Consider the following 27,000-nt stretch of genomic DNA (forward strand, 5'->3'; position numbering starts at 1 on the left):
AAAAAAAAAAGACTATATCTGAGAAAATATGTCCGGAGCTCTTCTCTCTCTGTCTAGGGCCGGAACGGGACTGTTCCCATCTTTGGTCAAGTTGCCCAACGAAAATACTGTCACGTAATAGTCTCTAAAAGCACTAGCAAAGCTCCTAGAATGGTGCTAAACCCCCAAAACAATGGCTCTGTGGATGAGTCTTGAGTTCCAGTCTCTTCCCAGAAGTGCCCGATAACGTGGGAGCACCTTTCTCCACATATATGGCAATGTTATTGCAAAAATTCAATATGGTAAGATAAAAATAAGCATATTAGCGCCGTTGTTATTATTATGTGTTATATGTCCTTATAATATGGTCATTCAGCCCAGCTCCGGATGGATCCTTTTATGCACTCTTAAACGTTTTCTAGGCCTCCGAGCGGTGCCTCCGAGACTTCATTCATCAGCAAAAAGTTTGGGAGCAAAGACGATATCTGAGAAAATATGTCCGGAGCTCTTCTCTCTCTCTAGGGCCGGAACGGGACTGTTCCCATCTTTGGTCAAGTTGCCCAACGAAAATACTGTCACGTAATAGTCTCTAAAAGCACTAGCAAAGCTGTAATGCCTGAAGTCATTATATGTTATTGAAAATGTATTCTTTCACTGAAGAAATGTATTCATTCACTAAAAATGTATTGGAAACGTATTCTCTGATTTGAAATTTATTCTTTGTAATCAATAAAGTGCAATCTGCACTTATGAATATGCCATACTCAGTGTATAAGAGTTGGCATCTGTGATTAAAGTCACACCAAGCACATATATATGTTAAAGGCCTTGAGTATAAGAGGCCCAGCTTTGCTCGTTAGAAGCTAATTAGAGAATCCATAGGAGGCCCCAGTATGTTTTCATAAGCTGGCTCCCCACTCATAAGGGCCAGCCAGGGAAAACTCCCTTAGTTAGCCTTGGCTGCTGCCAGGGTCCAAGATAAGAAGAACTGCAGTAATTTAGGATCAAATAGAGAAGCATGGAAATATGGGTCTTCACTGCTCATTAGTGAGAATGAGATCACCATTTCTATGCAACGCCTCCGAATCTCTAATAGGGTATCCAAATCCTTAAATATCTATTATTGGTTCTATGTATTGACGCCATGTATTACTTGTCAATGCATTTACCTGGGCTGAATAAAGACCTTGCATTCATGGCTCATTACCAATGCTGATTTCTCCACACCCATCTCTCCCCTGGACATCACAGACTCTTCTGCATACCACACCTAATCCCATCCCGCCTGCTATTCACATTTACATATTGTTAACATTTACATACCAATGCTTGTCTGAATTCACTCTCCTCTACTTAAAGACAGATGGATTCACATTCTAGCTGTATCTGAAGAAGCTGTGGCTCACAAAAGCTCAGACCCTGCCAGAAAATATTTTTGTTAGTCTTTAAGGTGCTACTGGACTCTTGCCCTTTTCTGCCATGTATTACATCTTTGTACCTCCCATTACCAAAGATTATATCAGTGCTTGCACTCCTTTGACGTTTGTGGGAATTGTCCTGCGCATTTGGGGCCATTTTCACCCGGTGTGTGTATTGGGCCTAATAAACAGACTGCTTTGAACTAGCAACCTCCTACTGTGTTATTGTCATTGGGAATTGATACAATAATACAGGCATATCGAAGCTCCGAGAATGGTGCTAAACCCCCAAAACAACGGCTCTGTGGATGAGTCTTGAGTTCCAGTCTCTTCCCAGAGGTGCCCGATAACGTGGGAGCGCCTTTTCACACATTTGGGGTCAATAACTGCCTCGGGATGCGGGAAAAAGGTGGAGGTGTAAATGTTTAAAGAAATAAATACACCGACATGTTGTAATTCTTTTTCTTTCTTTCTTTCTTTCTTTCTTTCTTTCTTTTCTTTCTTTCTTTTCTTTCTTTCTTTTCTTTCTTCTTTCTTTCTTTCTTTCTTTCTTTCTTTCTTTCTTTCTTTCTTTCTTTCTTTCTTTCTTTCTTTCTTTCTTTCTTTCTTTCTTTCTTTCTTTCTTTCTTTCTTTCTTTCCCAATGTGTTTCCCCCTTCTTTCCCTTCCCCTGTATCCCTATATATTAAAAACATTTAAAAAAATGCAAATAAATAAATAAATAAATACAACTTAATATGGTAGTTATTTTTTTTTAAAAAAAAATTTCAATATGGGAAGATAAAAATAAGCATACTAGCGCCGTTGTTATTATAATGTGTTATAGGCCCTTATGTTCATTATATGTCCTTATAACATAGTCATTCATTTTGTTCTGGCTTTTTATTTTTTATTTTTAAATATTTTTTAAAATGTTCTGGAGTTTTAAGCAGGGGGGGGGAAATAAATTTAAAAAACGCGCTAGTTCTCCTCAGCGAACTTCTTAATTCTCCACTCCTCAAAACGGAGGAAGGGCGGAAAAGGAGGGAAACCTTTAAAAAAAAATCAATATGGTAAGATAAAAATAAGTATATTAGTGCCAAAATATTGTCGAAGGCTTATTAGTGCCGTTGTTATTGTAATGTGTGTGATATGTTCTTATAACATATTCATTTTGGCGTTTTAAACGGAAAAATAAATGCCCCCAAAGGCGCGAGTTCTCCTCAGCGAACCCCCTGAGGCGTTTGATTTTTCCCGCCTAAAAGCGGAGGGAGGGAGGGGAACGACGGCGACGCTTTGCCCTCACGCAAGATGCCGCCCTCCCTCGCTTCACTCGGTGCCTCCCGTTTCCGCCAGCTGATTGGCTACCTCGCGCAGGGGCGGCGGCCCCTTGCGGTGATTCCGGGGCCTGATTGGCCGGCGTGGGCAGAGGATGACAGTTACTCGGCGACAGTCACGCGCTAGACGACGCGAGCGGGGAGGGGGAAAGGGAAGGCGTCCTTTCCACGCCGAGCCGGGCGGTGGAGCGAGGAAGGCCGCAAGATGGCGGCGGGTGGGAAAGCGCTGAGCGGGTGAGTTGATCCCGCGGGGTTGGTTTTGAACCTCTAGCTCCGTATTACAGGAGAGGGGCTCAGCCTCCTCCCCGCCCCGACAGCCTCTTTCGGACGCTGGAGTTCAGCCCCCTGACGCGTGACGTGGCGAATCCTGGGTTCGAATCCCCCACTGTGCCTACCTCCTAGGGCTGTTGTGAAGAAAAACGTGGAACCCATGCAGAGAGCGTTTCTAAGGGTGCATTTCCAGCAGCATGGCAGGGGCTCAGTAGGTTTTCATTAGCACCCCACCTGAGAAGTGGGGTAGGGGTGGGGGAGATTATGGGTAATCTTAACCCCTTCTGACAGAAATAGTTAGAATTCTTCACTTAATTCATTTCTGCTCCCTCCTCCTGTACTTTTAGCAAGCCTTTTCCTCCTCCTACATGGGTCCCTATTTTATCCTCACAACAGCCCTGCGAGGTAGGCTAGGCAGAGAGAGAGAGACTGGCTTCAAGGTGCTCCTGTTTTATTTTGCTGCAAGAGACAGCTCATCTGTTTGTAATAATTAGGGGGGAAAGATTATTTTTATATATATATATATATATATATATATATATATATATATATATATATATATATATATATATATATATATATATATATGATATTATATATATACATATACATACATACGTATGTGTGTATATATATATATATATGTATGTATGTATGTATACACACACACACATATATATAATATGATATTTTATATATATATATACACATACATACATATACACACACACACACACATATATAATTTTTCAATAATTACTATACATCTCATTTGACAATACATCCTATATACCAATCTTTGAATCGATAAAAAATGAAAGAAAATTAGGTGCATGTCTTCAGTATTAAATATGATTAATTATAGTTGACTTCCCCACCGACTTCCTCCCTCCATACAAACATCTGGTGTCTCCTTTGTATTAATATTTTATAATCCTTATAAGTCATTATTTTAATGTTATACTTTCCCCTTATTTAATAATATGGTATTAATAATAAAGAGAAAAAAAAAGAAGAAAATCATTTAAAAAATAAAAACAGAGACGTAACAAAACTCATTAACATAATTTTCTCCAGTCACTCATCTCTGTCATAAAAAATGGAATAGATCTTAAAATACTTTATATACCCTTAAGTAAAAAATTAAGTTGATATCATTTTTCCTTTACCCCCCCTTTCCCTTATTAAGAGTCAAATTGGTATTCTTCCGGCTTTCATAACCCTTCTTTTTAAACTTTTTCTTCTGTCTGGAATTCCTGTTGTCATCTGCATGCTTTCTTGAAGTGGTCTCCTGTCTGATGGGAAAAGATTATTATCGGCAGAATTTATCTGCACATAAGTCAGTGCAGCCTTCAGTTTACAAAGAACAGTGCCTTGCAGCGAGGGAGGTCATGAGGTTGGGAAATCAGCTGAGTTTAGACCAAGGAACCTTTTCCAAAAAATGGTACCTTGTAGAATTGAGAATATCGTACACTTTTAAGGTGTACTCACAACAACTATGTGAGGGAGGCTCATTGGAAGATAACGACTGGTCCAGGTCTGTGCAGTGAGCTGTCTGGAAATAATTGCAAATGTTATTATTATTTTATTAGATTTAAACCCCTGTCTCTTTCCTGGCCAAGGCCAGGCTCAGAATGGCTACGCACATCAATAAAACGAGGCTTGACTGCCTAACCGTTAACTGGTTGTGCTTTCTGTGTTTACTTATTTATTTTATTATTCTGATTAATTACTTTTTTACAAACATCATTTTGATGCTAAAGGAAACTTGTAACTCGTCAATCTCTGGTTCCTTTCATTGTGCTTATTACACAAACGTGTGTTGTTATGTCTTGTTACACAATAAAACAGGGATACGCCACCCAAGAACGGACAGGAAGTATATTTCTCGCATGATCTTTATGAAAAATATTCACTGGCTCCAACCCTCTCTGAGCTACTGTTGTTATCCAAAAGGTACTGATTATACACTACTTTCCTAATTTTCAAAAGCAAATAAATTATCTCTAATTTGTACTGTTTATGGGCAAGGAGACAGGCAGGTTACTGTTACTTATTTTTTTTTGCTTGTGAGTCAGTCTCACTGAGTTCTTTAGGACTGGCTTCCAAATAAGAATAAGGGTTGCATTCTTAAGCTGGCCCCATGCAATCATTTGTTTTGTGAGAGTACTGATTTGGATCATCTGTGGTGGCAAGCCACATGAGTAGGGTTGCCAATTTCCAGGTAATAGCTGGAGATCTCCTGCTGTTACAGCTGATCGCCAGCCGATAGAGATCAGTTCCCGTGGAAAAAAATGGCCGCTTTGGCCATTGGACTCTATGGCATTGAAGTCCCTCCCCAAACCTGCCCTCCTCAGGCTCCGCCCCAAATACCTCCCGCCGGTGGTGAAGAGGGACCTGGCAACCCTACACATGAGGCCAAGTATTAATCAAAATTCCAAAATTTTAAAATCTCTAGTCTTAACCATCTTTGCAAGGCCATCACTGAAACTTTGAGGACTACCTCATTTCAGGAGTTTTAATTACCAACGCTGTAGCCCATTAATGTGGGAGCAGAAGGGCTCTCATACGGCAAGGAGGCAGCGCTAAGGATGTGGAGAGGGGGCAGGTGCATCTTGCAAAATAAAATTCTTAAGAACATTCAGATCTGCACCAGAGGTGCTCTGTCTGCTCTCTCCCAATAAAAGCTGCGATCTGGCGAAGGGGGCAGGCTGCCAACTCGAGGGGTCAGTTTAAATAAAGAACCAGGCAGCCGATGCAAGCAGAAAAGGGGCCCGCACTATTATTTTGGCTCGCGCTCTGCTGAAAGCTGTGACAGCGGCGTGCAGCGAAGCAATCCTGATGGGCTGCCATCCCAGCCCGTGTCAAAATGCCGCTAATTTAAGCTGCTAGAACCGCTTGACATGCCCACATCGAGCACATCTGAGTCAGCATCTTGTTGGTGTAGCAGCTTAATTAAATTTGCCAGTTCGTGCCATGAGGATGGACGTGTTCTCATATTCTGAGAGACAGCTGTGTGGTATTATTAAGAGCTGTAGACATGATACTGTTGAGACGGTTTCCTGGTGTGTAAATCAAGGTGCTTTTTTTTTAACCAGATCAGCAGTTAACACTCGATTTAGTTAATCTAAAATGCGCTTATTACTAAGCATGCTTATGCTAAAATAATTAAGAGCTAAGTAAGCTATATCGTGTTGGGGTAGTTTTTTTTTAATGCCAACCCTGTAATTGCTAGCGGCGTCAGAGGACTTCTGACTGCAGAGTAGCGTTCCAAGAAAATACTCTGGCTAAGAGCCAGAGTAGTGAAGGACGAGGGGGGGGTTTGTTTTTGTTGAACAGCCCCACGTGCCATGTGGCAAGCTGCTTGTGAGACGGGAGAGCAGTTTTGCAAGCAGTTGATGCAGCGTTTTGAGGAAGGGGGAGGAGATCTTGGCTGCTCGAAGGAAAATAGCCAAAAAATTGTGTTGGTTCTAGCTCAGGCTGATGTTGCCCTTTAAATCCAGGCCGTTGTCTTGCTTCCCAAAGATGTGAATGTACATCAGGAGAAGATTTCAAAAGCCAGGCTTTTTGTTTTGTTTGGTTGGTGATTAGCTGTCCAACTGTACTAAATAAGTTGTTGGGTTGGTAATGCTTGTTCAGAGTAACAAGCCAAAAAGTGATTAATTTTAATGTTCTCTGCCAAAGGTCTTTTTAAACATGAGACTTGGCTGGGCTCGTTATGATACCCTTTCCCCCCCCTCCCCTCAGAATAACAAGCACATGATAAAATTACATATCATACATTTATGCCACTGTTGAATGAGAATCTCCGCTTTCATGCGTAAAAACTGAATATTTGTCATTTACTTTAGAAATGCAGAAGGCAATACAGACCCATCAAAACCTGGACAAGAAAATAGCGCTTCTGGTGGACAGGAATCAGCTCAAGGAGGAGTTAAGTCTTCAGCGGATTCTGCACCTTTCCAAGAGCCCAGAGCTGCCTACCCTTACGTTTCTAGTTTGACAGAGAGAGAACAGAGGAGATACTTATATCTGTTGTCTACCTACTTAAATGCAGAGCCCAGCCTGACAGATGTGTCAGAACAAAGTGATTATTCACAGTACCTTGTAAGTGCCGAGTTTTTCCTTGTCCGCTAAATAGTGATGCCGTTTGCAGATAAGATGAACAAGTAGCCAAATCATAGAATCATAGAGTTGGAAGGGACCACCAGGGTCATCTAGTCCAACACCCTGCACAATGCAGGAAATTCACAACTACCTCCCCCCCACACACACCCAGTGACCCCTACTCCATGCCCAGAAGATGGCCAAGGTGCCCTCCCTCTCACCATCTGCCTAAGGTCATAGAATCAGCATTGCTGACAGATGGCCATCTAGCTTCTGCTTGAAAACCTCCAGGGAAGGAGAGCTCACCACCTGCCGAGGAAGCCTGTTCCACTGAGGAACCACTCTGTTAGAAAATCCTCATATGCATATGGCAATGCTATGGCTGAATCCTGTCCAGCCGGGGTCCCCAGGTTTTTGAGCCTGCAAGCACCTTTGGAATTCTGACACAGGGTGGTGGACACGCCACCTTCAGTCACACAGTGAAGATCCTTGTGCTGGGGTGGCAGCTGCTGACCACTTGGGTGTGTGAATTGTGACTCTCAGAGTGAAGTGCTATGCCGTGGTTTACCTCCAGTTGTGACAACTTTCTGTTTGATTCTTTTAAAAGTTAAAACAATTTTGACGTAGTTGTTCAGAACATAGTTCTGCATGTTGGGTTTAAATACCAGCGTGAACATAAGTGTGAACACATTCAATGTACGGGTAATAGTTATTAAAGCAACAGCGAGACATAATGAAAACGGAACTATTTGATTTAGTGCGGGCATGTCTTTTGTTTAGCAAATGAAAGAATTTGTGAGCAAAGAGGTCGCGGAGTTTCTGAAGTTTGCTCAGAATGCTGCTCGGACGTGCGCTAAAGATTATGATTCCATCTCTGAAAAGGCGTTACTTTACTCCAAGGTAACTAGTGTAAAGGATCTGTTTGGTTCCTTTTTCTGTTTAGTAAACATGGCTTATACATTTAACCCTTGTGTGTAAGAAAACAAAACAAAAAACAGTCAGGGCAGTAGCTGGGTAGGTCATCATTATGTGCTCTTGCATGTGGCTAATGTGGTAAAAGAAGGAGTGGGGAGTAATCGACGCATAAAAATCAAACTTGGCTTTTATGAAACGGTTTGGAAAATTAAATGAAATCACTATATTTAATTCTGATATTCCGGCGCCTATGTGAACAGCGAAACTAGCATAGCAGGACCAGCCATAGTTACTGGTGAGGGTTTTGCAAATCTGGGGAAACCTCAGGTTTGCAGAAAATCTAGTCATGGATCCACCTCGTTTGGAGGACCCCCTGCCAAACAAACAAACAAAAACAAAAGAAAAAACTTTATGAGCATCTGTGCTGGTCTACCACCGTAACAACAATAAACTAAACTAAACTTATGAACATCTCTGGGTACACACATTAAAAAATGCATGCACTGTTCTGAATTTGGGTACCATTTTGGGTTCTTTATCAATTGTAGAGCAGTTTGGTTCATGGTTTCTTTATCAATTGTAGAGCAGTTTGGTTCATGGACTTGGAGCACAGGAAGATATTTTATTGGAAGCGAAGAGTGAGGAGTGGAAGGGGAGAGGAATGGGATTTCCTCTCACCCGCTTATACTTTCTATTTCAGGACTGAATTTCACAGCAGTATACTATGAAGCGTTTTACGTCAGTATAATATGTAACTAGTTCCTCTGTTGTTAATTACACTGCTTTACACCTTTTTTGTGTGTTATTTCCCCCCAGCGATTTTTAAGCTCTTGCATTGGCTTTGTGAAAAAATATCCTGAATGTTATACCCTACATGAAGTTACGAGCATCATGGGAGGAAAGTTTAGGACAGAATTGACCTTAAAACTGGAAGCTAGCCTTCTTGCTCTGGTATGGTATGCTTGATAGGGTAATGGGTGAAGGGATGCAGAATTATCTGGGGCTTTCTTCGGGCCGTGGTGTCCTGTGACCATAATGTCCATTCTGGTTAGAAGAAGAAGAAGAGTTGGTTTTTATAAGCCGACTTTCTCTACCACTTAAGGGAGACTCAAACCAGCTTACAATCACCTTCCCCTCCCCACAACAGACGCCCTGTGAGGTGGGTGGGGCTGAGAGAGCTCTAACAGAGCTGTGACTTGCCCAAGGTCACCCAGCTGGCTTCGTGTGTAGGAGTGGGGAAACAAATCCAGTTCATCGTCCGCCGTTCATGTGGAGGAGTGGGGAATCAAACCCAGTTCTCCAGATCAGAGTCCACCACTCTAAACCACCACTCTTAACGACTACACCATGCTTAACCACTACACCACATGCTGTCTCCAGTCATGGTTACACTTCAAGTAGGCCCCTTCTTGCCGTCATAAGCGAACTCATCTGTGGTTGAAGACCTTCAGTAACGGAGAACCCCCTCCCCATTATGACTTTCCTCCCACTCTTCAGCTAAACTCGCCTCTCCTGTCATTGAAGCCCATTAGATGTAGTCTTGTCCCCTGGAGCAGCAGTGAACAAATCTTTGCCCTTTTCCGTGTGACAGCCCTTTGGGTATTTAAAGTGGGAGGTTGCTTGTGCTCTCTTGCTCTTCCAAAAATCCCTGTGCTCTTCTTTGGAATGAGGCACACTTAAATTAATTAGGAATAATTTGGCTGGCCTCGTTGGTAGGCGGACTGCTGAGCTAAGCGGGCGCTCGGTTTGGCCCATCGTGGCAGTTCTTTTGAGCAGTGTGATGGGCAGCTCGTAACTGCTTTTGACTCTCCCAGTGCAGTGGGACAGGTAGCCTTTGGAAGCCCGCAAAGGCGTTGGCATTGACCTCTGATGCCAGCCCTGATTGCTGATGCTCATTTCTTTAAAATGTTTATATTCCTCTTTTCCTAGCCTTCACTGTGACTTCCAAGAGTATAAAAATGACAACACAAACTGCGTTAGAATTAAGATCCACAGATTGTTAAAGCCAGAATTGTTAAACTATATATATGTTAAAAAGCTAAGCCGAAGCCATAAATAGATGAAAAAGAACTGAGCGGCCTTAAAGGAAATGAGGTCATGCCCAAAACATAGTAACTTAATTAAAGGTAAGGCAGTAAGATCTGAATGCAGACAGCAGGCAAGAGGTGAATTTCAGGTAGTGGTGGGAGATTCCATAGATGTGACCCCCACCACTGAGAAAGCCTTCATATCAGACCGTGCAAAACTCACTTAAGAAGGCAGGGCTGTGACAAGAAAGGCCTCCCCAGAAGATAACAGTGGATGGGCGGGTTCACTGGTGAAGTGTTCAGCCTTTAAAGAGACACGTCCTTAAATTCCCTGTTTGTAAGCCACGCTAAAAGCAGTGTTTTTTTTCATTCAAGGGAAAGGTGAACAACATTAAGCTATACTTTCCAAACATGCCTGCGCAGATACAGATACCCGTTAATCTGAAAAACGAATCGGCTGTTGCAACTCCAGAACAGAGAGCTTCCCTACTGCACCATGTGAGTAGTCAGCTGGCACCATGGCTCATGGTAGAGCATCTGCTTGGCATTCAGAAGGGTCCCAGGTTCAATCCCCGGCATCTCCAGTTAAAGGGACCAGGCAAGTAGGTGATGTGAAAGACCTTTGCCTGAGATCCTGTAGAGCTGCTGCCGGTCTGAGTAGACAATACCGACTTAGATGGACCAAGGTCTGATTCAGTAGAAGGCAGCTTCATGTGTTCACCCTGCCAAACCACAGTTTAAGAATGGTTGCAGCAGAGAACTGGGCATTTGTAAGAATGCTATTTCAGGTTCAAACTGTACATCACTTGCTACTATATAAGTTTTTCAGATGACATTGCTGAGGTCATAGATTCCTGCTGTAGAAATCCTCCCCCACCCCCAGTCAAATGCTCCAGTCACGAAGTTCGCAGCTAACGACGGAACATAATGTTTTCCATTCTTACTGATTCCTTGTTCTTTCCCCTCTTTCTGCTCTTTTTTAAGGATATTAGCACAGACCCAAATGCAGAGAAACTTGCAGGGAAATACTGTCCTCAGGTCGTGCTGACGACCGAGTCCTTATTTACTTTGCTGAACAATCACAGTCTGAACTACAAGGAACAGTGGGAGCTTCCGGTTACGGTGAAAAACATCTCTGTTGCAGGTAGAGTTTTGTGTGTGAGTGTCCCCCCCCCCCCCCCCAGTTTTGAAATGTATTTTAATGCTGAGCTACACGGTTTGGTCAGCACCCAGGTCAAGCTGCACCGGAACAGCATGATAAGCTGGTGCTTATTGGTGTGGTTCACTTGCATATGTGAATATTGTTCTCATACATATAGCCAGTTCCAGATATGGGAAAAGGATATGCTAAATTTCTAAATGATTATTACGCAACAGGGATCTTAACTGGCTGGCAATATCTGGATTGCAAGCCTGGCTATCTGAACACGTTTTCTATAACATTGGGACTTCCCTACGATCCGCAGACAGGTTTTCCCTGTGCAGTCCTGTATTCAGAAGGCAACTTGTCTCTGCCTGAGACCTTGGAGAGCCGCTTGCAGTCTGAGTAGACAATACTGACTTTGATGGACCCAGGGTCTGATTCAGTATAAGGCAGCTTCATGTGTTCATGAGATTATAATTTAAAGGAGGGGCCGTGGCTCAGTGGTAGAGCCTCTGCTTGGCATGCAGAAGGTCCCAGGTTCAATCCCCGGCATCTCCAGTTAAAGGGACTAGGCAAGTAGGTGATGGGAAAGACCTCTACATGAGACCCTGGAGTACACAATACTGACTTTGATGGACCAAGGTTCTGATTCAGTATAATGCAGCTTCATGTGTTCATGTGAAATAAGCAGCTGGGTCACATAGGTGAACCAGCGCTTCATCCCTTGAGCTGTTCTGAATCTAAAACGTTGTCATTTTGGCTATACAGATTTTTTGGTCATCAGGTGTAGCCTTGCTGCTGTCTATTTTCTCCCCCCAAAATCTCAAAAACCAGCTTCATGGGTATGGAATGTGTTTCAGAAGGGGCTGAAGGTTAACTGCAGCTGAATGCCCGGAAAGGGAAAATGAGTGGGTGGGGAGTGGAATTGGCCTGCTCAAGAGGGAGATTGGAGGGTTGAAGAATGTTTGTGAGGAGGGGCTGTGGCTCGATGGTAGAGCACCTGCTTGGCATGTGAACTGTCCCAGGTTCAATCCCCGACATCTCCGCTTAAAAGGATCAGGTGGCAGGGGTTATGAAAGACCTCCACCTGAGACCCTGGAGAGCCACTGCCTGTCTGAGCAGATAGTACTGACCCAGATGGACCATGGGTCTGATTCAGTATAAGGCAGCTTCATGTGTTCAATCAAAGGGAATTCAGCTTAATCTGCATCTAAAAATAACTGGAAACTGAAAACTCCTTTCTTTCTATTTAAAGGTAGCGAACCAGTCAGAGTGGTTTACATTGACCCCCCTCTCCCAAAGAAAGAGATGACCGTGAGAGAGAAGAACCATTTTTTTCATGAACTTCTGGCAGATTTTCACACAACAAAACAAACCTTTGTTTTTGCACACACTGCCCTATTGGACAAGCCTTGCAAAGACCCTGAGAATGTATGTAAACCTGTTCCGCACTTCAAAGAGATCCTAGCTTTATGCCCTTAGTTTAAAAAAAGAGGATGCTTTGTGGCATACCAAAAATAGTGGATTTACTGTATTTCACTGTTATTCCAAAATGTTACTTTCTCTCTCCCCCACAGCTGAACACTCTTGAGTCTTGCCAAGGTAGACAGCTGCAAGTATCGGACCCCGCAGATCTAGATTTTGACACTGATGTCACGGAACTGGAAACTTTTGGCTCAACCTCGAAGGCTTTGAATGTTCCCAAACCACAGAGTGTGCCTGCAAAACCAGGTACAGTCCCTAAAATTGGGTTGGAGGAGCTCTTGAAAATGGAGAAACGGCTGCTGTCAGAGGTGAGCGGCAGCATGGGTGAAGGAAGCTGCAAAGGCAGTGACCGACCGGCTTCAGCAAACAGAAGCGAGCAGATTTTAGACAAAACTCCCTCAGCCGGTTCTGTCTTGGGACTGGATTGTAAAGGAGACTTTTCGTGTCCGAGTTTTGAATCTGTGGCAGCTGGACTGAGTGGCAAGGGAGCAGCCGCTGGCAAAGAAGATAAAAATGGTGATAAGCCAAGTGTTCCGCCTTGCGAGAGCGACACTGACGAGGAATCTTTGGTAATTGACACAGAATGTGAACATACCAGTCACATCAAACCAACTGCGATCCCTTCTAACCGAAGCCCGGTAGCAGACGGCCCCCAGCTTCCTTGCTCTACACAAGACCTGCCAGGAAAAGCGGCTGATTCTTTAGAGGATCCGGACCAGGAAACAAACATTTCTGAAAAATCGTGTCAAAAGTTGCCTGAAGGGTTTGATCCTGTCGGACAGATCTTGGAAATGCAAACTGCACTTCTCGAAGCAACGCCTTCCAACTCTCCAGGGCGGGCAGAGGCGAGCTCTGAAAACTGCTCGAATCCTACACCAAGCCTGGTGTCGGAAGCCTCAGTAGCTTCTACTCTGGAGCCTGGACAAAGCATCCCTGTGGAGACAGGTGCCTTACCCAAGTTGAGCTCGTTATCACACTTTCAGGGACTTCAAAAAGGTGAGTTTGGGGAGAGGGTGTTGGCTGGGCCAGTAGGCAATTGGTACACAGCAGGGCAAAATTCCATCTTTGTCTTAGCTCCCTGTAGCCTCTTCTGGGCCACCCTGATCAAAGGTTTCTTCCCTGAATTGTTTAAAATTTATTTAACGGGGACTCAGAGCGGCTTACATTATTCTCCTTTTTTCCATTTTATCCTCACAACAACCCTGTGAGGTGGGTTGGGCTGAGAGCGTGTGACTGGCCAACACTGGGGATTCCAGCCTGGTTCTTCCAGATCACATGAGCACATGAAGCTGCCTTATACTGAATCGGACCCTTGGTCCATCAAAGTCAGCATTGTCTACTCAGACCGGCAGCGGCTCTCCAGAGTCTCAGGCAGAGGTCTTTCCCATCACCTACTTGCCTGGTCCCTTTAACTGGAGATGCCAGGGATTGAACCTTCTGCATGCCAAGCAGATGCTCTACCACTGAGCCACGGCCCCATCCCTAGTGTGACACTCTTAACCGCTGCACCATGTTGGCTCTATCCGAATCTAACCTATCAGTTATTCAGACACCATTTTCAAATGTTGAAGTGGGGGGGACAGAATTTTTTTTTTTTTTTGGGGGAAGTGATGTGGGAACAGGAGACATAGCTGCCTTTTTTGCTCTCTCTCTCTTGGAAAGTGTCTCTTTGGGATGCCGTCGAAAATCGTTCCGAATATGAAGCTCCTCAGCAGGGCAACCTGGTTTACAAACTGTTCAGCCTGGATGACCTGCTACTGCTGGTGCGCTGTTCTATACAGAAGGTAAAGCTGCTACCACGCAACAAGAAAATCCAAAACAAGAGGGTAAGTTTGTGGCTCAGCGTGGCTCTCTTTCTAGGGGAGTACATTTTTTTTCTTTTTGAACTGGTTCACATTGAAGGGCCGTGGCTCAGTGGTAGAGCCTCTGCTTTGCATGCATAAAGTCCCAGGTTCAATCCCCAGCATCTCCAGCTTAAAAAGCAAAATCCAGGAGTGGGTGATAGAGAAGGCCTCTGCCCGAGCCCCTGGAGACCCACTGCCATTCCACATGAAGCTGCCTTATACTGAATTGGACCCTTGGTCCATCAAATTCAGTATTGTCAACTCAGACTGGCAGCGGTTCTCCAGGGTCTCAGGCAGAGGTCTTTCACATCACCTACTCGCCTAGTCCCTTTAACTGGAGGTGCCGGGGATTGAACCTGGGACTTTCTGCATGCCAAGCAGATGCTCTGCCACTGAGCCACATGCCCTTCCAGTGATAGGTCAGTAGTCAGCCTAAGGTAGGGCTATGTTCTGTGCCTCGGGTCCTCAACTAATTCTGCCCTGGAACCATTTTGAGAAGACCAAATTGAGCGAGGGCCAAAGCCCCAGCTGTAGCTGCTGATCCATCAGTGACCTTTTTTTGCTTCTGGTCGGCAACTGATTCGGCTGGATTTGGCCCAGGGCTGCCAGTTGCTGACCTGTGTGCTGGCAAGAAGCCCCCCTCCCCACACACGTACATTTCATGCCTTGTGGCAGGAAATGGTTGAAGAAATGGCCACGGTTATCTGCACCTTGAACTTAGGCAGCTGCCTTATATCGAATCAGACCATGGGTCTATTGAGGTCAGTACTGTCTACTCAGACTGGCAGCAGCTCCCCAGTATCTCAGATCTTTCACATCACCTACTTCCTGTTTCTTTTTTAACCGGAGACCTTCTGCATGTCGAGGAGAGATTCTTCCTCCCAGCCCCTGGCCAAAAGCTACTTTTTGCTGAGTCAGACCTCTGATCTATCCAGTTCAGTATTGTCTACTCTGACCCATAGCAGCTCTCCAGGGTTCTCTGGCAGAGGTCTTTCACATCACCTACTTCCTGACCCTTTTGTCAGCGATGCCGGGGTTTGAACCTGGCACCTTCTGCATGCTGAGCAGAGGCTCTTCCACTGAGCCGCCTTCCTCTTTCATACGTTCTGCAGCAACAGGGACTGGGCTCCCAGATTCCCTTAATTTAAAACAGTCCTATCGTTTGACAGGGGAAGGAAATGAAGACACGCTTGCTTCACTGCGAAAGCCATTTATTGGACAATTGAATTTTGCGTGGTTTCATATCTTTGTAACTGCAGTTTTCTACCGTTCTGCCCGAACCCCTGGTCTGCTTGCGTCAGGCCCTGGCTTGTTGCGTGCCACGGTCCGACCCCACGGATGCATCCCAACAACGCTGTTGTAATGGAATGCCCTTAGCGGTGCTTCATGACGTCGGCATGGCGATTGCAGTTTCTGTCGCTGTCAGTTCATTCCGCTGGCGTAACAACTGAACCTCCCAGGATAATTAAGGCCTCCTTTAAATCTTGGGCTCTGAGAACAAAAACATCCTCATTACTCACCAACTGTGCAATAACTTCATGCTGACCCGAGAGGGAAACTCCTGAAAGCGTAATCAGATTATTGTAAAAGCAAACAGGCCAAGGGCCTTCTCGGTTGTGGTTGGAACCCCCTTCGCGGGGCGATTTGCCAGTTTCCCTCTATTCTTGTCTTCCACCAGTGAGTGAAGACTTTGTTTGTTTGTTTGTTTGTTTTTGTCTGGTTTGGTGTTCCTCCAATAATTGTTATTGGCCCTATACCCTGGTTGCATTGTTATGTGTGCTTGTATGTTTTATTGAATCGTTTAAATATTTTATATAAAGCGTATATTTTAAATGCTGTTTTGATGTTTGCCACCTTGGGAACCCTGTTTGGGTGGAAAGCTGGGACAGAAATGTTTTAAATACAAATACAACGCATACGTAATCCACAGCCTTGGTGGTTGGGGGTGAAAAAACAGGGTATTTATTCATTTAAGGAAATATTGCTGTTGATGGGGGGGAGGGAATCAACCCCAGCATTGAGTTGCACCATTCACATTTAGGCCTGAAAATGATACTTGAAGCCCAAAGTGTTTCAGAATTCATCAGGAGGAGTTATATTCAGTGTTTACACGTTTTTACTTATAAGTCACCTTGCACTGCACTCTGGAGAGGACAGCATAAAAATTTCCTAAAGAACATAAGTTCTGAAGAATATAAGTTGCAGTCTAAGATATGGAAGCTTTTATCTATCAGTCTGATAGATATATCTGAACCATGCAGAGAACTTGCACAGAAGAGGGTCAGTGTGGAAAGAAAACAACAACAACTGAGGATCTTGTAAAGACAACTTGAGTAGTTTTTAGTAATTTATTTGCAGTCCCAAGAGATCCCTAAAAGTTCCATCGCAGGATTCAGTTTAGGAGTCTGAAGTCCAAGAACTTGTGGGGCCGAATCAGCTAGGAAAATGCTTATCACTCTCCGGAAGATTGATACAGTTCGCTGTTAACGTTAGCATAAAGTATACAAACCACTGGTCTAATCACTGATCGTTCGGCTCGGAATCAGAATAAGTGTCTTTTCCTGAATTCCTCCAGATGGCAGCATTGCAGTGCTAGAAATCCAGAATGCCTCCATGCCCATCAGACATGGATGCAAATCTTTTATAATTTTATAACAAGTGGTAGGGATAAAGGAAAGGAAGGAAAGGAATAACAAGTGGTTCTTTAACTCTTCTCGTTTGCTTCGTAGTACTACCCAGTTTACGTATTGCCAAAGCTGGAATATCAAGCCTTCTACGGAGCAGAAGCATTAACAGAAGGTGAAATATGTCGGCTGTGGACTGAGAGCTTATTGCATTCCAACTGTTCGTTTGTGGTTGGTAAGTTCGGTTCGGTTTAGCTCACAGTGCCTAACTGTAACTTGATTAATAGAAAATGTATTTATACGTGCAAAAATTTTCACGCAACAGGCTGCTTGCAGGCTCAGAGGGCTGTTGCATGGATTACAAGAAGGTAACAGATGCGGGGTGCTTGGAACGCTTGAAAGCACCGTGCAAACACAAAAGTATTGTTATGTGTGGGAACTGATCTGTTCAAATGGTTCCAGGTTTGGTTTGGTTTTTAAAAATAAGAATTGGATCCTCAAATCCATTCCGCTAGTGCTGGTGCCAGGAAATTTCCCCTGATTGGTTCTATAGTGGAACGGCATCCGACCCTATACCCTTTCCTCTTCTGCCTGGCTGACTTTTGATCAGGCTCATATCCATCCAAGGAGTGTGGCTGATTTCTGACATTTGCTCGGCTTTCCGCTTAGCACTATGTCAAGCATTTATCAAAAGGTTACCTAAATTCACAGCACATTCCCACCGGGGCATGTTGCAGCATTGTTTGGGAGGCGTGCCGTGTCCAAAGGCCGAGTGGAATTGCAAACGAAGCCCCGCGCAGCTCTGAGGCCGGCTTAATCCATCGCTAAAAATCACATTGAAACAAGCGTCACTGTCTAGGAATGTTTCCATCTCTCTGTACATAGGCAGGGAGAGAGAAAGAGATATGTAGTGGCCCGAAAACTTGCATTGAGAATTGCAAGATTGCCATGATTAGGGGAGGATAAGCACTGGAAACAATCTAGCCCCTGCATGGGACTATATTGGGGGTGACGCCTGATGTCTTGGGAGCAGAACACTGGATCAGATGGGCCCTTGTTCTGATCTAGTAGGAAGTGTCTTTTTCTATTTATTTTTGTAAGGGCTTTTTGCATGTGCTGAAGACAGCAGGGCTTTACAATTAACCACTTTCCTTTCCCCACTTCTCATTCACTGTTTTTGGTTATTTCATGATTTCCCCCCTTAATCTAAATAGTGGGCTCTATTTCAGTACTTGAAAACTGGCTTCCATCTTTGCTGTGAGCTTCCTTGTTTTTATAATGTAGTGAAGTTCTGACAGTGTGTGTTTGTATGGTTTCCCCCCTCCCCTTTGCTCCACTTCCAGCTCATATCGACGCCCTCACTTCGAAACTCTTTTTGCTTGAAAAACTGTCCGCGGAAGGCCTGAAAAGAAGATTTGGCACATTTAAGTGAGTGAGCTTTCCATGACTGCAAACAGCTTCACGGGACACCGGTTCTTTATCAGGTGCAGAAACATGTCTCAACAAGCCAGTACCTTTCTTCCGCAGAGGTTTAAACATCTCGACCTCAGTGAAGACAGTATGGTTTTTGTTCTAAACACAGCTTGTGGGAGAGCTAGATTTGAGTCCAGTAGCACCTTGGAGACCCAACCATACACTCAGGGTATGAGCTTTCGAGAGTCAAAGCACCCTTTGGTATATGATGGAGGGAGTGTTGACTCTCAAAAGCTCATACCGTGAATATTTGGTTGGTCTGTAAGGTGCTGCTGGACTGTTATCTAACTCTTCTCCTGCAGACCGACGTGGCTTCCCTCTGAAACAGTTCCAAGAGTCTCTCGATCATGAGGGCTAGCGACTTGCCTCTGATTATAAACAAAAGCTGCCGCTCTCTCTGCCAAACACTACATTTCATGCTTCCCAGGTGATGTCGTGGATACATGGAGCAATGTGGTTACAGGAGCCCTTAAAATAGTGTGAAAATGTGTGTGTGTGTTTGGGGGGGGAGCTGACCAGATATACCCTCTTGTGAAGCAGCTCTGAGCTCTTTGGTATGTAAACAGTGGCACATGGAAAATGACCGAACTCATAAACCGTCTTGTGTTTTCTCCCCCCTAGGGAGCAAATGATTATATTGCCCTAAGCTTCAGTGTATAAATGCATGTCCCAGTTCTTTCCAGAAAAAAACGTTTACTTAAAAATGCTTCTATGGCACCTTTCTTCATACAAAGCAAATGTAAATCTTCTGTTAATCTGCAGGCCGGCAAATTCGATGAATATCCTTCAACATATCTTGAAGAAGGTGACAGGGTATGGACTTTTTTGTTATGTCTGTTCCTTTTACACAGTAGTATAGAGTATAAAGTCAATAGACTGAACGTTCCCATGCCCATAAAGTCTGTAAATGCCACTGAAGTCATTGTGGATTTAGAGCTCTGGGTGCATAAGCCAGGCCTCCAAAGGAGCAGGTGCTCGCGAGCCATAGGATATCGGAGCCAGCAGGAATAGATCGGCACATGGCTAGCAGGAACCAGGTCTAGATGACAGGCAACAAGAGGGCCGGGACCTAAGCTGGGGAGAAGTTGGCACCTGTGATTTGAACTGCCTTCTGTTTTGTTCCTTCACCTGATTGAAAATTCTGACATTGAATGTCAAAACCCTTACTACAAGGGTCTGCAGTCCTTTTCATCCTGTGGGCACCTTTGGGATTCTGACACAATGAAAATAACTTGTGTTGTGGTGGCAGAAGAAGAAGAAGTTGGTTTTTATATGCCGACTTTCTCTACCACTTAAGGGAGACTCAAACCGGCTTACAATCACCTTCCCTTCTCCATACCCCTGTGAGGTAGGTGGGGCTGAGAGAGCTCTAACAGAGCTGTAACTAGCCCAAGGTCACCTAGCTGGCTTCGTGTGGAAGAGTGGGGAAACAAATCCAGTTCACCAGATTAGCCTCCGCCGCTCATGTGGAGGGTAGGGGAATCAAACCCGGTTCTCCAGATTAGAGTCCACCGCTCCAAACCACTGCTCTTAACCACTACACCACGCTGGCTGCTGCTGAAGCAATTAAAAAAACAAAACGTGTAGCCAATCAGAAGTCCTGATGGGCAGAAACCCCACCTGGCTCTTCCCATTTTCTAAAAACACGTGGTAGGCTCCAGGAAAGGAGTCGGCAGGTACCATGACTCCCATGGGTACCACATTGGGGACCCTGCCTTAATGCCTTGGGCAGGAGTCTGAGGGGCTGCCCCATAGTTTGTGAACCTCTGGAGTTGCCCTCTGGCCAGCGTGGTGTAATGGTTAAGAGCGGTGGTTTGGAGCGGTGGACTCTGATCTGGAGAACCGGGTTCGATTCCCCGCCCCTCCACGTGAGCAGCGGAGGCTAATTGGTGAACCGGGTTGGTTTCCCCCACTCGTACACACGAAGCCAGCTCTGGGTAACCTTGGGCTATGAACTAGCATAGAATGGGGAGATGAATAGGGAACTTCCCGGAATAGGGACCCCCTGCCCAGTGGTGTGAGATGAGTACTTGGGGTTGCTCTGCTGTTCTGTGGATGGCAGAGGCTCCTCCGTTCCTTCTCCAGAGCCTTGTAACCGATAGGAATGTTTTTTAAGGGCATTTGCCGTATTAATAAATGAATCTGAATCTCCGGAGCCTCATGCCTACCAGGTCAAGGCGTTCAGCTCCTGCTGTTGATGGGCAGAGGGTTAACGGGGGGCAATACATAGGGGGCAAACTGAACTCCTCTCCATCAGGTGGATGCAGGGGATGAGTTTTAACTCCTGTACACACCAAGTCCATTCCTCATGTCTCTGGCTGTTGCTTTGCTCTTCCCTTCCTGCTTGTGCTGTTTGTGTGCTCCAGAGCCCAACTCTCCGACGCGTTTTACTCGGCTGCAATGCCTTTTTCTGCTTCAGGTTGCAGGAGGGCTCCTACCTCTTGGCTCACGCAGCAGGCGACTCGTCTGTCACGATCTATAAGAGCTGCCTTGGGGAAGGGACGAGGGGGACGTACAACTTGCACGCGGCTCACCGCGACCTGCCCGGCGTCCCTTCCGCCCTCTCCGTCCCGTGGGTACCGCTGGATCCCAATGTCCCTTTACCTTATCACTACGCTCAAGGGCGAATTCCCTGCACGTTCCCGCCGAGACCGGCCGACCCCAAAAAGGACCACAAGGTGAGCGATATCAGAAGCTGGGCAAAGCAGACGGCATGTTTTCAGACATGAGGGCTAGAAACCTTGGGAGGGGTCTTGCTTTGTTTTTCATCTAGCATAAGCAGCAGTTCGTTATATAAGAAAGAAAGGAGAGTGCTTTAGTATTGCCTGAAGCTGACTCAACAAAAGAACCGGATTTTTTATGCAACTCCGTTTTTAAAACAAACAAAAACCGTAAGAGCCATATGTTCTTCCTTGGCTGGAGCTGTATGATTACTCTTAATTCAGGGAAACATTATTTTGATGTGCAAGATATACACGTATAATTTCATGTGGGTGGTTTTGTTCTTTTTTTAATAAACAAAGCCAAACAGCTCTGCGGGGCGCAGACAGTCCTCGTCCCTATCAGCTGCTGCTGAAGCAGTGGGGAAGTGGGCGTGTTGCTGGATACAATAAGTCCTTACCCACCTGGTTGGCCGCTTCATTTTAGCCCAGTCTTATCTCTGCTGGCTGTCCGTGGCTTTCTAGAGTTCCAGGCAGAGAACCTTCTGAGCCAATGCGACCTGAAATAATTTTGTGGGAGTTGTCCAGGACTGAACCTGAGGTTTTTCTCTTACCCTGGGATATCAAGAAACAGCAACAACGACCCTAACTTTTGCACCAATGTAACGCATGTATTCATGTAGTATTGTAGCCCAACTTAAACTTCTTAAACATAAGAATATGTTAAGGGAGGGCATGCAGAAGATCCCAGGTTCAATCCCCAGTGGCATCTCCAGTTAAAGGGACCAGGCAAGTAGGTGATGGGAAAGACCTCTGTCTGAGACCCTGGAGAGCCGCTGCCAGTCTGAGTAGACAGTGCTGACTTTGATGGACCGAGGGTCTGATTCAGTTGAAGGTAGCTTCATGAGTTCATGTGTATTGTTTCACACAATACAAAGTTGTGGGATTCACTTCCACCAAACATGCTTATATACACTTAAAGGTAAAGGTACCCTGTGCAAGCACCGCGTCATTCCTGACCCATGGGTGATGTGAAAGACCCCTGTCTGAGACCCGGGAGAGCCGCTGCCGGTCTGAGTAGACAATACTGAATTTGATGGCCTGAGGGTCTGATTTCAGTATAAGGCAGCTTCATGTGTTCAAGGAGAGCCAGTGTGTTGTGCTGGTTAGATTGTTGGGACTAGGATCTGGGAGATTCAGGTTCGAATCCCACTCTTCCATGGAAACCCACTGGCTGACCTTGGGCCAGTCGCACTCTCTCAGCCTAACCTTCCTCGCAGTGTTGTTGTGAGAATGAAATGGAGGAGAGAAGAACGCCGCAAGCCACTTTGGGGAGAAAGGCGGGGTATAAATGAAGTAAATAAAAATAATATAGGAATGGCTTTGCTGGATCAAGCCCGGGTCTGTCTAGCCTAGACTTCTGTTTCCACTGGTGGTCAGCAAGATGCGGGGCCAGCTCTGTAAGGTGGGGACCTCATGTGGCTGATTTTTTGGGGGGTGGGTGGCAGCTACCACATATCTCACCCTCACCTTTGTCACTCCTTCCCGTGGGCCCCAGCTGCGCCACCCAGCTGGAGCAACCAATGCTTCTTCCCTCCTTGATTGAGGTTTAGAAATCACTGACAACCATATACATAAATCTTCTTTATACCGACTCAGACCCTCTGTCCATCAAGGTCAGTATTGTCTACTCAGGCTGGCAGCCGCTCTCCAGGATCTCAGGCAGGGGTCTTTCACATCACCTGATGCTTTTAGCTGGAGATGCCAGGGATTGAACCTGGGACCTTCTGCATGCCAAGCAGATGATCTACTGCTGAGCCACAGCCCTTCCAAAGAGCTGAGCTTGGATCTGGCATCTCTGATTAAACCCTGAGTTTCTTATGCAGATTTTTTTTCCCAAGGAAGCTTCCTAGCAGCATTTCATGCCACATAATTTGCTCTGACCTCAACCACTTCAGGGCAGGAAGGAGGACCTTTTGTGCAAATGCTGGGGCAGAGTCAACCAGAAACTTATGCGCTTTTATTCAAATGTGAAAATAGTTTCCTCTTTTCTTTCCTGTTCTCTTCTCTCCTAGATGAGTGGGACAAACCCACGCCCAGACACACCTAACCGCAGAAAGCAAGTTTCCATGGAAACAAACAATGAACGCCCACCAACTAAGCCTTTTAGAAAGAGACCTGGAGTTGTGCAGAACAAGACGATGAGAAACATCTACAGGCAGGCAAACCGAGGGCCAAACTGGCACTTTTGGAAGCAGACAAAGAGGAGCAAAGATGACCCAGCTTAGTCATGCAGGGAGGACATAGATTGGACTGGGGAGGGGTTAATTTATTTACAAATGAAGAAACTGTTGCATTGGGGAGAATTCCCGAGGAGGCTGGACAGATCCAGAGAATTTGGACGGTGTTGCAACACCCTGAAAGCTTTCCTGGAATTAAGAGCTAAATCAGATTAGACCCTCTCGTACTTACGGCAAGCTCACACTTTGAAAAAAAAAACTGTTCACTATATATACAGTCCGTTGTTTAGCAAGCCAAGATGCAATGAATAAAATGTGGCCACATTTTCTAAGAGCCCGGATGTTTTGGCCGTTGGTCTCACTCGCTTTTCCAGGTTGCGGTCAAAATCCAGAGCGGCATGCCTATAAAACCACAGTTTGCAATTGGGTGGTGTAGTTTTCTTCGATAGTGTACCCCAAGGACGTTGAAAGAAAAAGAAGAAGAGTTGGTTTTTATGTACCGACTTTCTCTACCACTTAAGGGAGACTCAAACCGGCTTACAATTCCCTTCCCTTCCCCTCCCCACAACAGACACCCTGCAAGGTAGGTGGGGCTGAGAGAGCTCTAACAGAGCTGTGACTAGCCCAAGGTCACCCAGCTTCATGTGGAGGAGTGGGGAAACCAACACAGTTCACCAGATTAGCCTCTGCCACTCATGTGGAGGAGTGGGGAATCCAACCCGGTTCTCCAGATCAAACTCCACTGCTCCAAACCACCACTGTTAACCAGTACACCACGCAATTTGCAAGCTCTGCCGCCTAACGGCACAAGGTGACATTGTAAAGCACAATTTGGTATAAACCTTTTATGAATGAGCTGCGTGATCTAACCTGTATGGATGGGGGGAAGAGACATCTTGGAAATCGCCCACCCCAGGTCTCCCCCTCCAAGATTCCCTAAGCTCTCAGAGGCTCTGAATAGGCTGATTTCTCCCCCTTCCCATTTCTTGCTTTTTCTTCCCCATTGACCCTTGCCATTTCCAGATTTCTGCCCCTCTAGAACATTTTAGTCCCCTGTTGTTAGTGTTTTTGTTTGAGGTTTTTTTTTTTTTGGTTAGTTTTCAAAGTCATGTATCTGCCTACCAGGGGAACCTGTCCCCCCCCCCCCGGGGGGCACCTAGAGTGCTCGCTTGCCCTGACTTTATCAGGGTCAGGGCCAGCCGGTTCACTGTAAGGTATAGCTTGATTTATTTACTTCATTTATACCCTGGCTTTCTCCCAATGGGGACCCAAGGCGGCTTGCGTCATTCTCCTTTCCTCCATTTTATCCTCACAATAACCCTGTGAGAGGCAGGTAAGGCTGAGAGTGGGTGACTGGCCCCATGCTTCCATGGCACGAGTGGGGATTCGAACCAGATCCTAGTCTGAGACACTAACCACTACACCATGCTAGCTGATATAGGGGGTGTTTATTGAGATTTACCTCCAAGTGCCAAAATACCTTGGACTAGCTCTGCCTACACTTAGTTTCAATACCACAGTTTTAACTAGAAGTCGTTCTTTAATGTTTGTACTTGGCTCGACAAATTCAACTGTTAAAAGGGGTGGGGGGCTGGCTTGAAAGCAACGCTGTCTTTGGAACACTGGTAACAGCGGGAGTCGGTACTTGGAGGTACCAGTTTGTGAAACGGGAAACGTATTGAATGTGCCAACGCCTCTTCATTCATTAATGGCCCTGTTTACATCCTGTTGCCATAGCAGACTGCCTTTCCTCTGTTCCTTGGAGTTGCTTGCCTAGCATAATGACTGGTGCAAAGTTTGTTTAGCCCTGCTGCTAAATAGTAGATCCCCATTTCAAAGCTGCGTATCCACTATGTGAACCTCCCCCAGGAGAGATTTTTTTGCAGTGAGTCATGGGCTAGATAACAGAGGGTGGGGATACGAAGCAGACATTTTAGCTCACTTGAGAGGGGGGGAAACCTTACCCTTAACAATCAAGCAGCTTTCTCTGTGGGCCTGTGAAGCTTGGCTGGTTTGCTTCTGACTTCGTAATTTAATCCTAATTAGAGACCACGTAGTCAAAAAGAAATCTAAAGTTGAGTGCTGAGTGTGGCTGACTTTCCCTTCCCCCTTTTCTTTGAAGGTCTGTTGTAATAATGCCCAGTCCTCTTTAACTGGAGACACCAGGGATTGAGCCTGGGACTTTCTGCACGCCGGATAGCCCTACCCTGAAGGTAGAAGACAGTGTACTGAAAGCAAGATGATACATACAATAATACACATGAATCAGACCATCGGTCCATCAAGGTCAGTATTATCTACTCATACTGGCAGTGGCTTTCCAGAGTCTCAGGCGGAGGCCTTTCACATTACCTATGGTCTGGTCCTTTTTAACTGGAGATGCCACGTGTATGTGATGACATACAGTTCCATGTCAGGAGAGAAGGAGGGTAGTTGGGGTGGCCATTTTGGGTGGTGACTTTTGTGTTCATCTCTGCATCTGTTCCTCATCCCATAAAGAAGAAAACTCCCAGGACCAATAACTATCCAAGCAGCCTGCAGTTCCTGCTGTCTGCTAGCAAGGAAACAGAGCGATCTTTATCTGAGCCTGCCCTATGCTAAAAGGCGCTTTCCAGCTTGGCAGGCTGGTGGCTTGAATCCAGATATTTAAAACCCTTTCAAGGGCTACCCTGGGAATCAACGTTGGGTTCCTATTGCCTGTAGAAAGATGGGCCATTGTTCTTTCTCTGGCCCACCTCTTTCTCCTCTTGGCAAGGGTTGGCTTAGAAAGGGCCTGGCCAGAGCGTTTCCCACTCAATCAGCTTGACTTCTCCGGGCCAATGACATCTTGCAATTGAATTGGGAAACGTATTGTTGCAGTATCAGAAGTCGTTATGGCTGTATTTGCAGAGTGTCTAACAGGCTGGTCAGCAGCAAGAACCGTTGGCCCTCAGCAATCAGTCTTTGGAGTTCTCCCAAGAAAATGATTGATTGCTTTTAAAGTATTGGGATCCCGCCCACTAAACTGGATAGCCCAGGCTAGTCTGATCTCGTTAAATCTTGGAAGCTAAGAAGGCTCTGCCCTGCTTAGTAACATGCATGAGAGACCAAGTTACAAGGACCAGGTGATGGGAGAGACCTCCGCCTGAGACCCTGGAGAGCCACTGCCAGGTTGAGTAGACAATACTAACCATGATGGATCGATGGTCTCATTCAGAAGAAGAAGAGTTGGTTTTATATGCCGACTTTCTCTACCACTTAAGGGAGACTCAAGCCGGCTTACAAACACTTTCCCTTCCCCTCCCCACAACAGACACCCTGTGAGGTAGGTGGGGCTGAGAGAGCTCTGACAGAGCTGTGACTAGCCCAAGGTCACCCAGCTGGCTTTGTGTGTAGGAGTGGGGAAACAAATCCAGTTCACCAGATTAGCCTCCGCTGCTCATGTGGAGGAGTGGGGAATCGAACCCAGTTCTCCAGATCAGACTCCACCGCTCCAAACCACCGCTCTTAACCACTACAC

The 27,000-nt window shown here is 45.5% G+C and overlaps 1 protein-coding gene across 1 annotated transcript; it reads left to right on the forward strand.

Annotated features, from left to right (window-relative positions):
- Positions 1–2,887: 2,887 nt before the first annotated feature.
- Positions 2,888–23,577, forward strand: ICE2 (interactor of little elongation complex ELL subunit 2). The gene is made up of 16 exons (XM_056865966.1): positions 2,888–2,946; positions 4,834–4,938; positions 6,834–7,089; positions 7,870–7,989; positions 8,821–8,955; positions 10,407–10,529; positions 11,016–11,175; positions 12,230–12,235; positions 12,431–12,606; positions 12,753–13,656; positions 14,323–14,486; positions 17,234–17,363; positions 18,472–18,556; positions 19,364–19,414; positions 21,021–21,279; positions 23,337–23,577. The coding sequence occupies exons 1-16, from the start codon at positions 2,918–2,920 to the stop codon at positions 23,547–23,549; spliced, it is 2,916 nt and encodes a 971-aa protein (XP_056721944.1). The 5' UTR covers positions 2,888–2,917; the 3' UTR covers positions 23,550–23,577.
- Positions 23,578–27,000: the final 3,423 nt, after the last annotated feature.

This window comes from Euleptes europaea, chromosome 20, assembly GCF_029931775.1.
Source record: "Euleptes europaea isolate rEulEur1 chromosome 20, rEulEur1.hap1, whole genome shotgun sequence".
NCBI lineage: Eukaryota > Metazoa > Chordata > Lepidosauria > Squamata > Sphaerodactylidae > Euleptes > Euleptes europaea.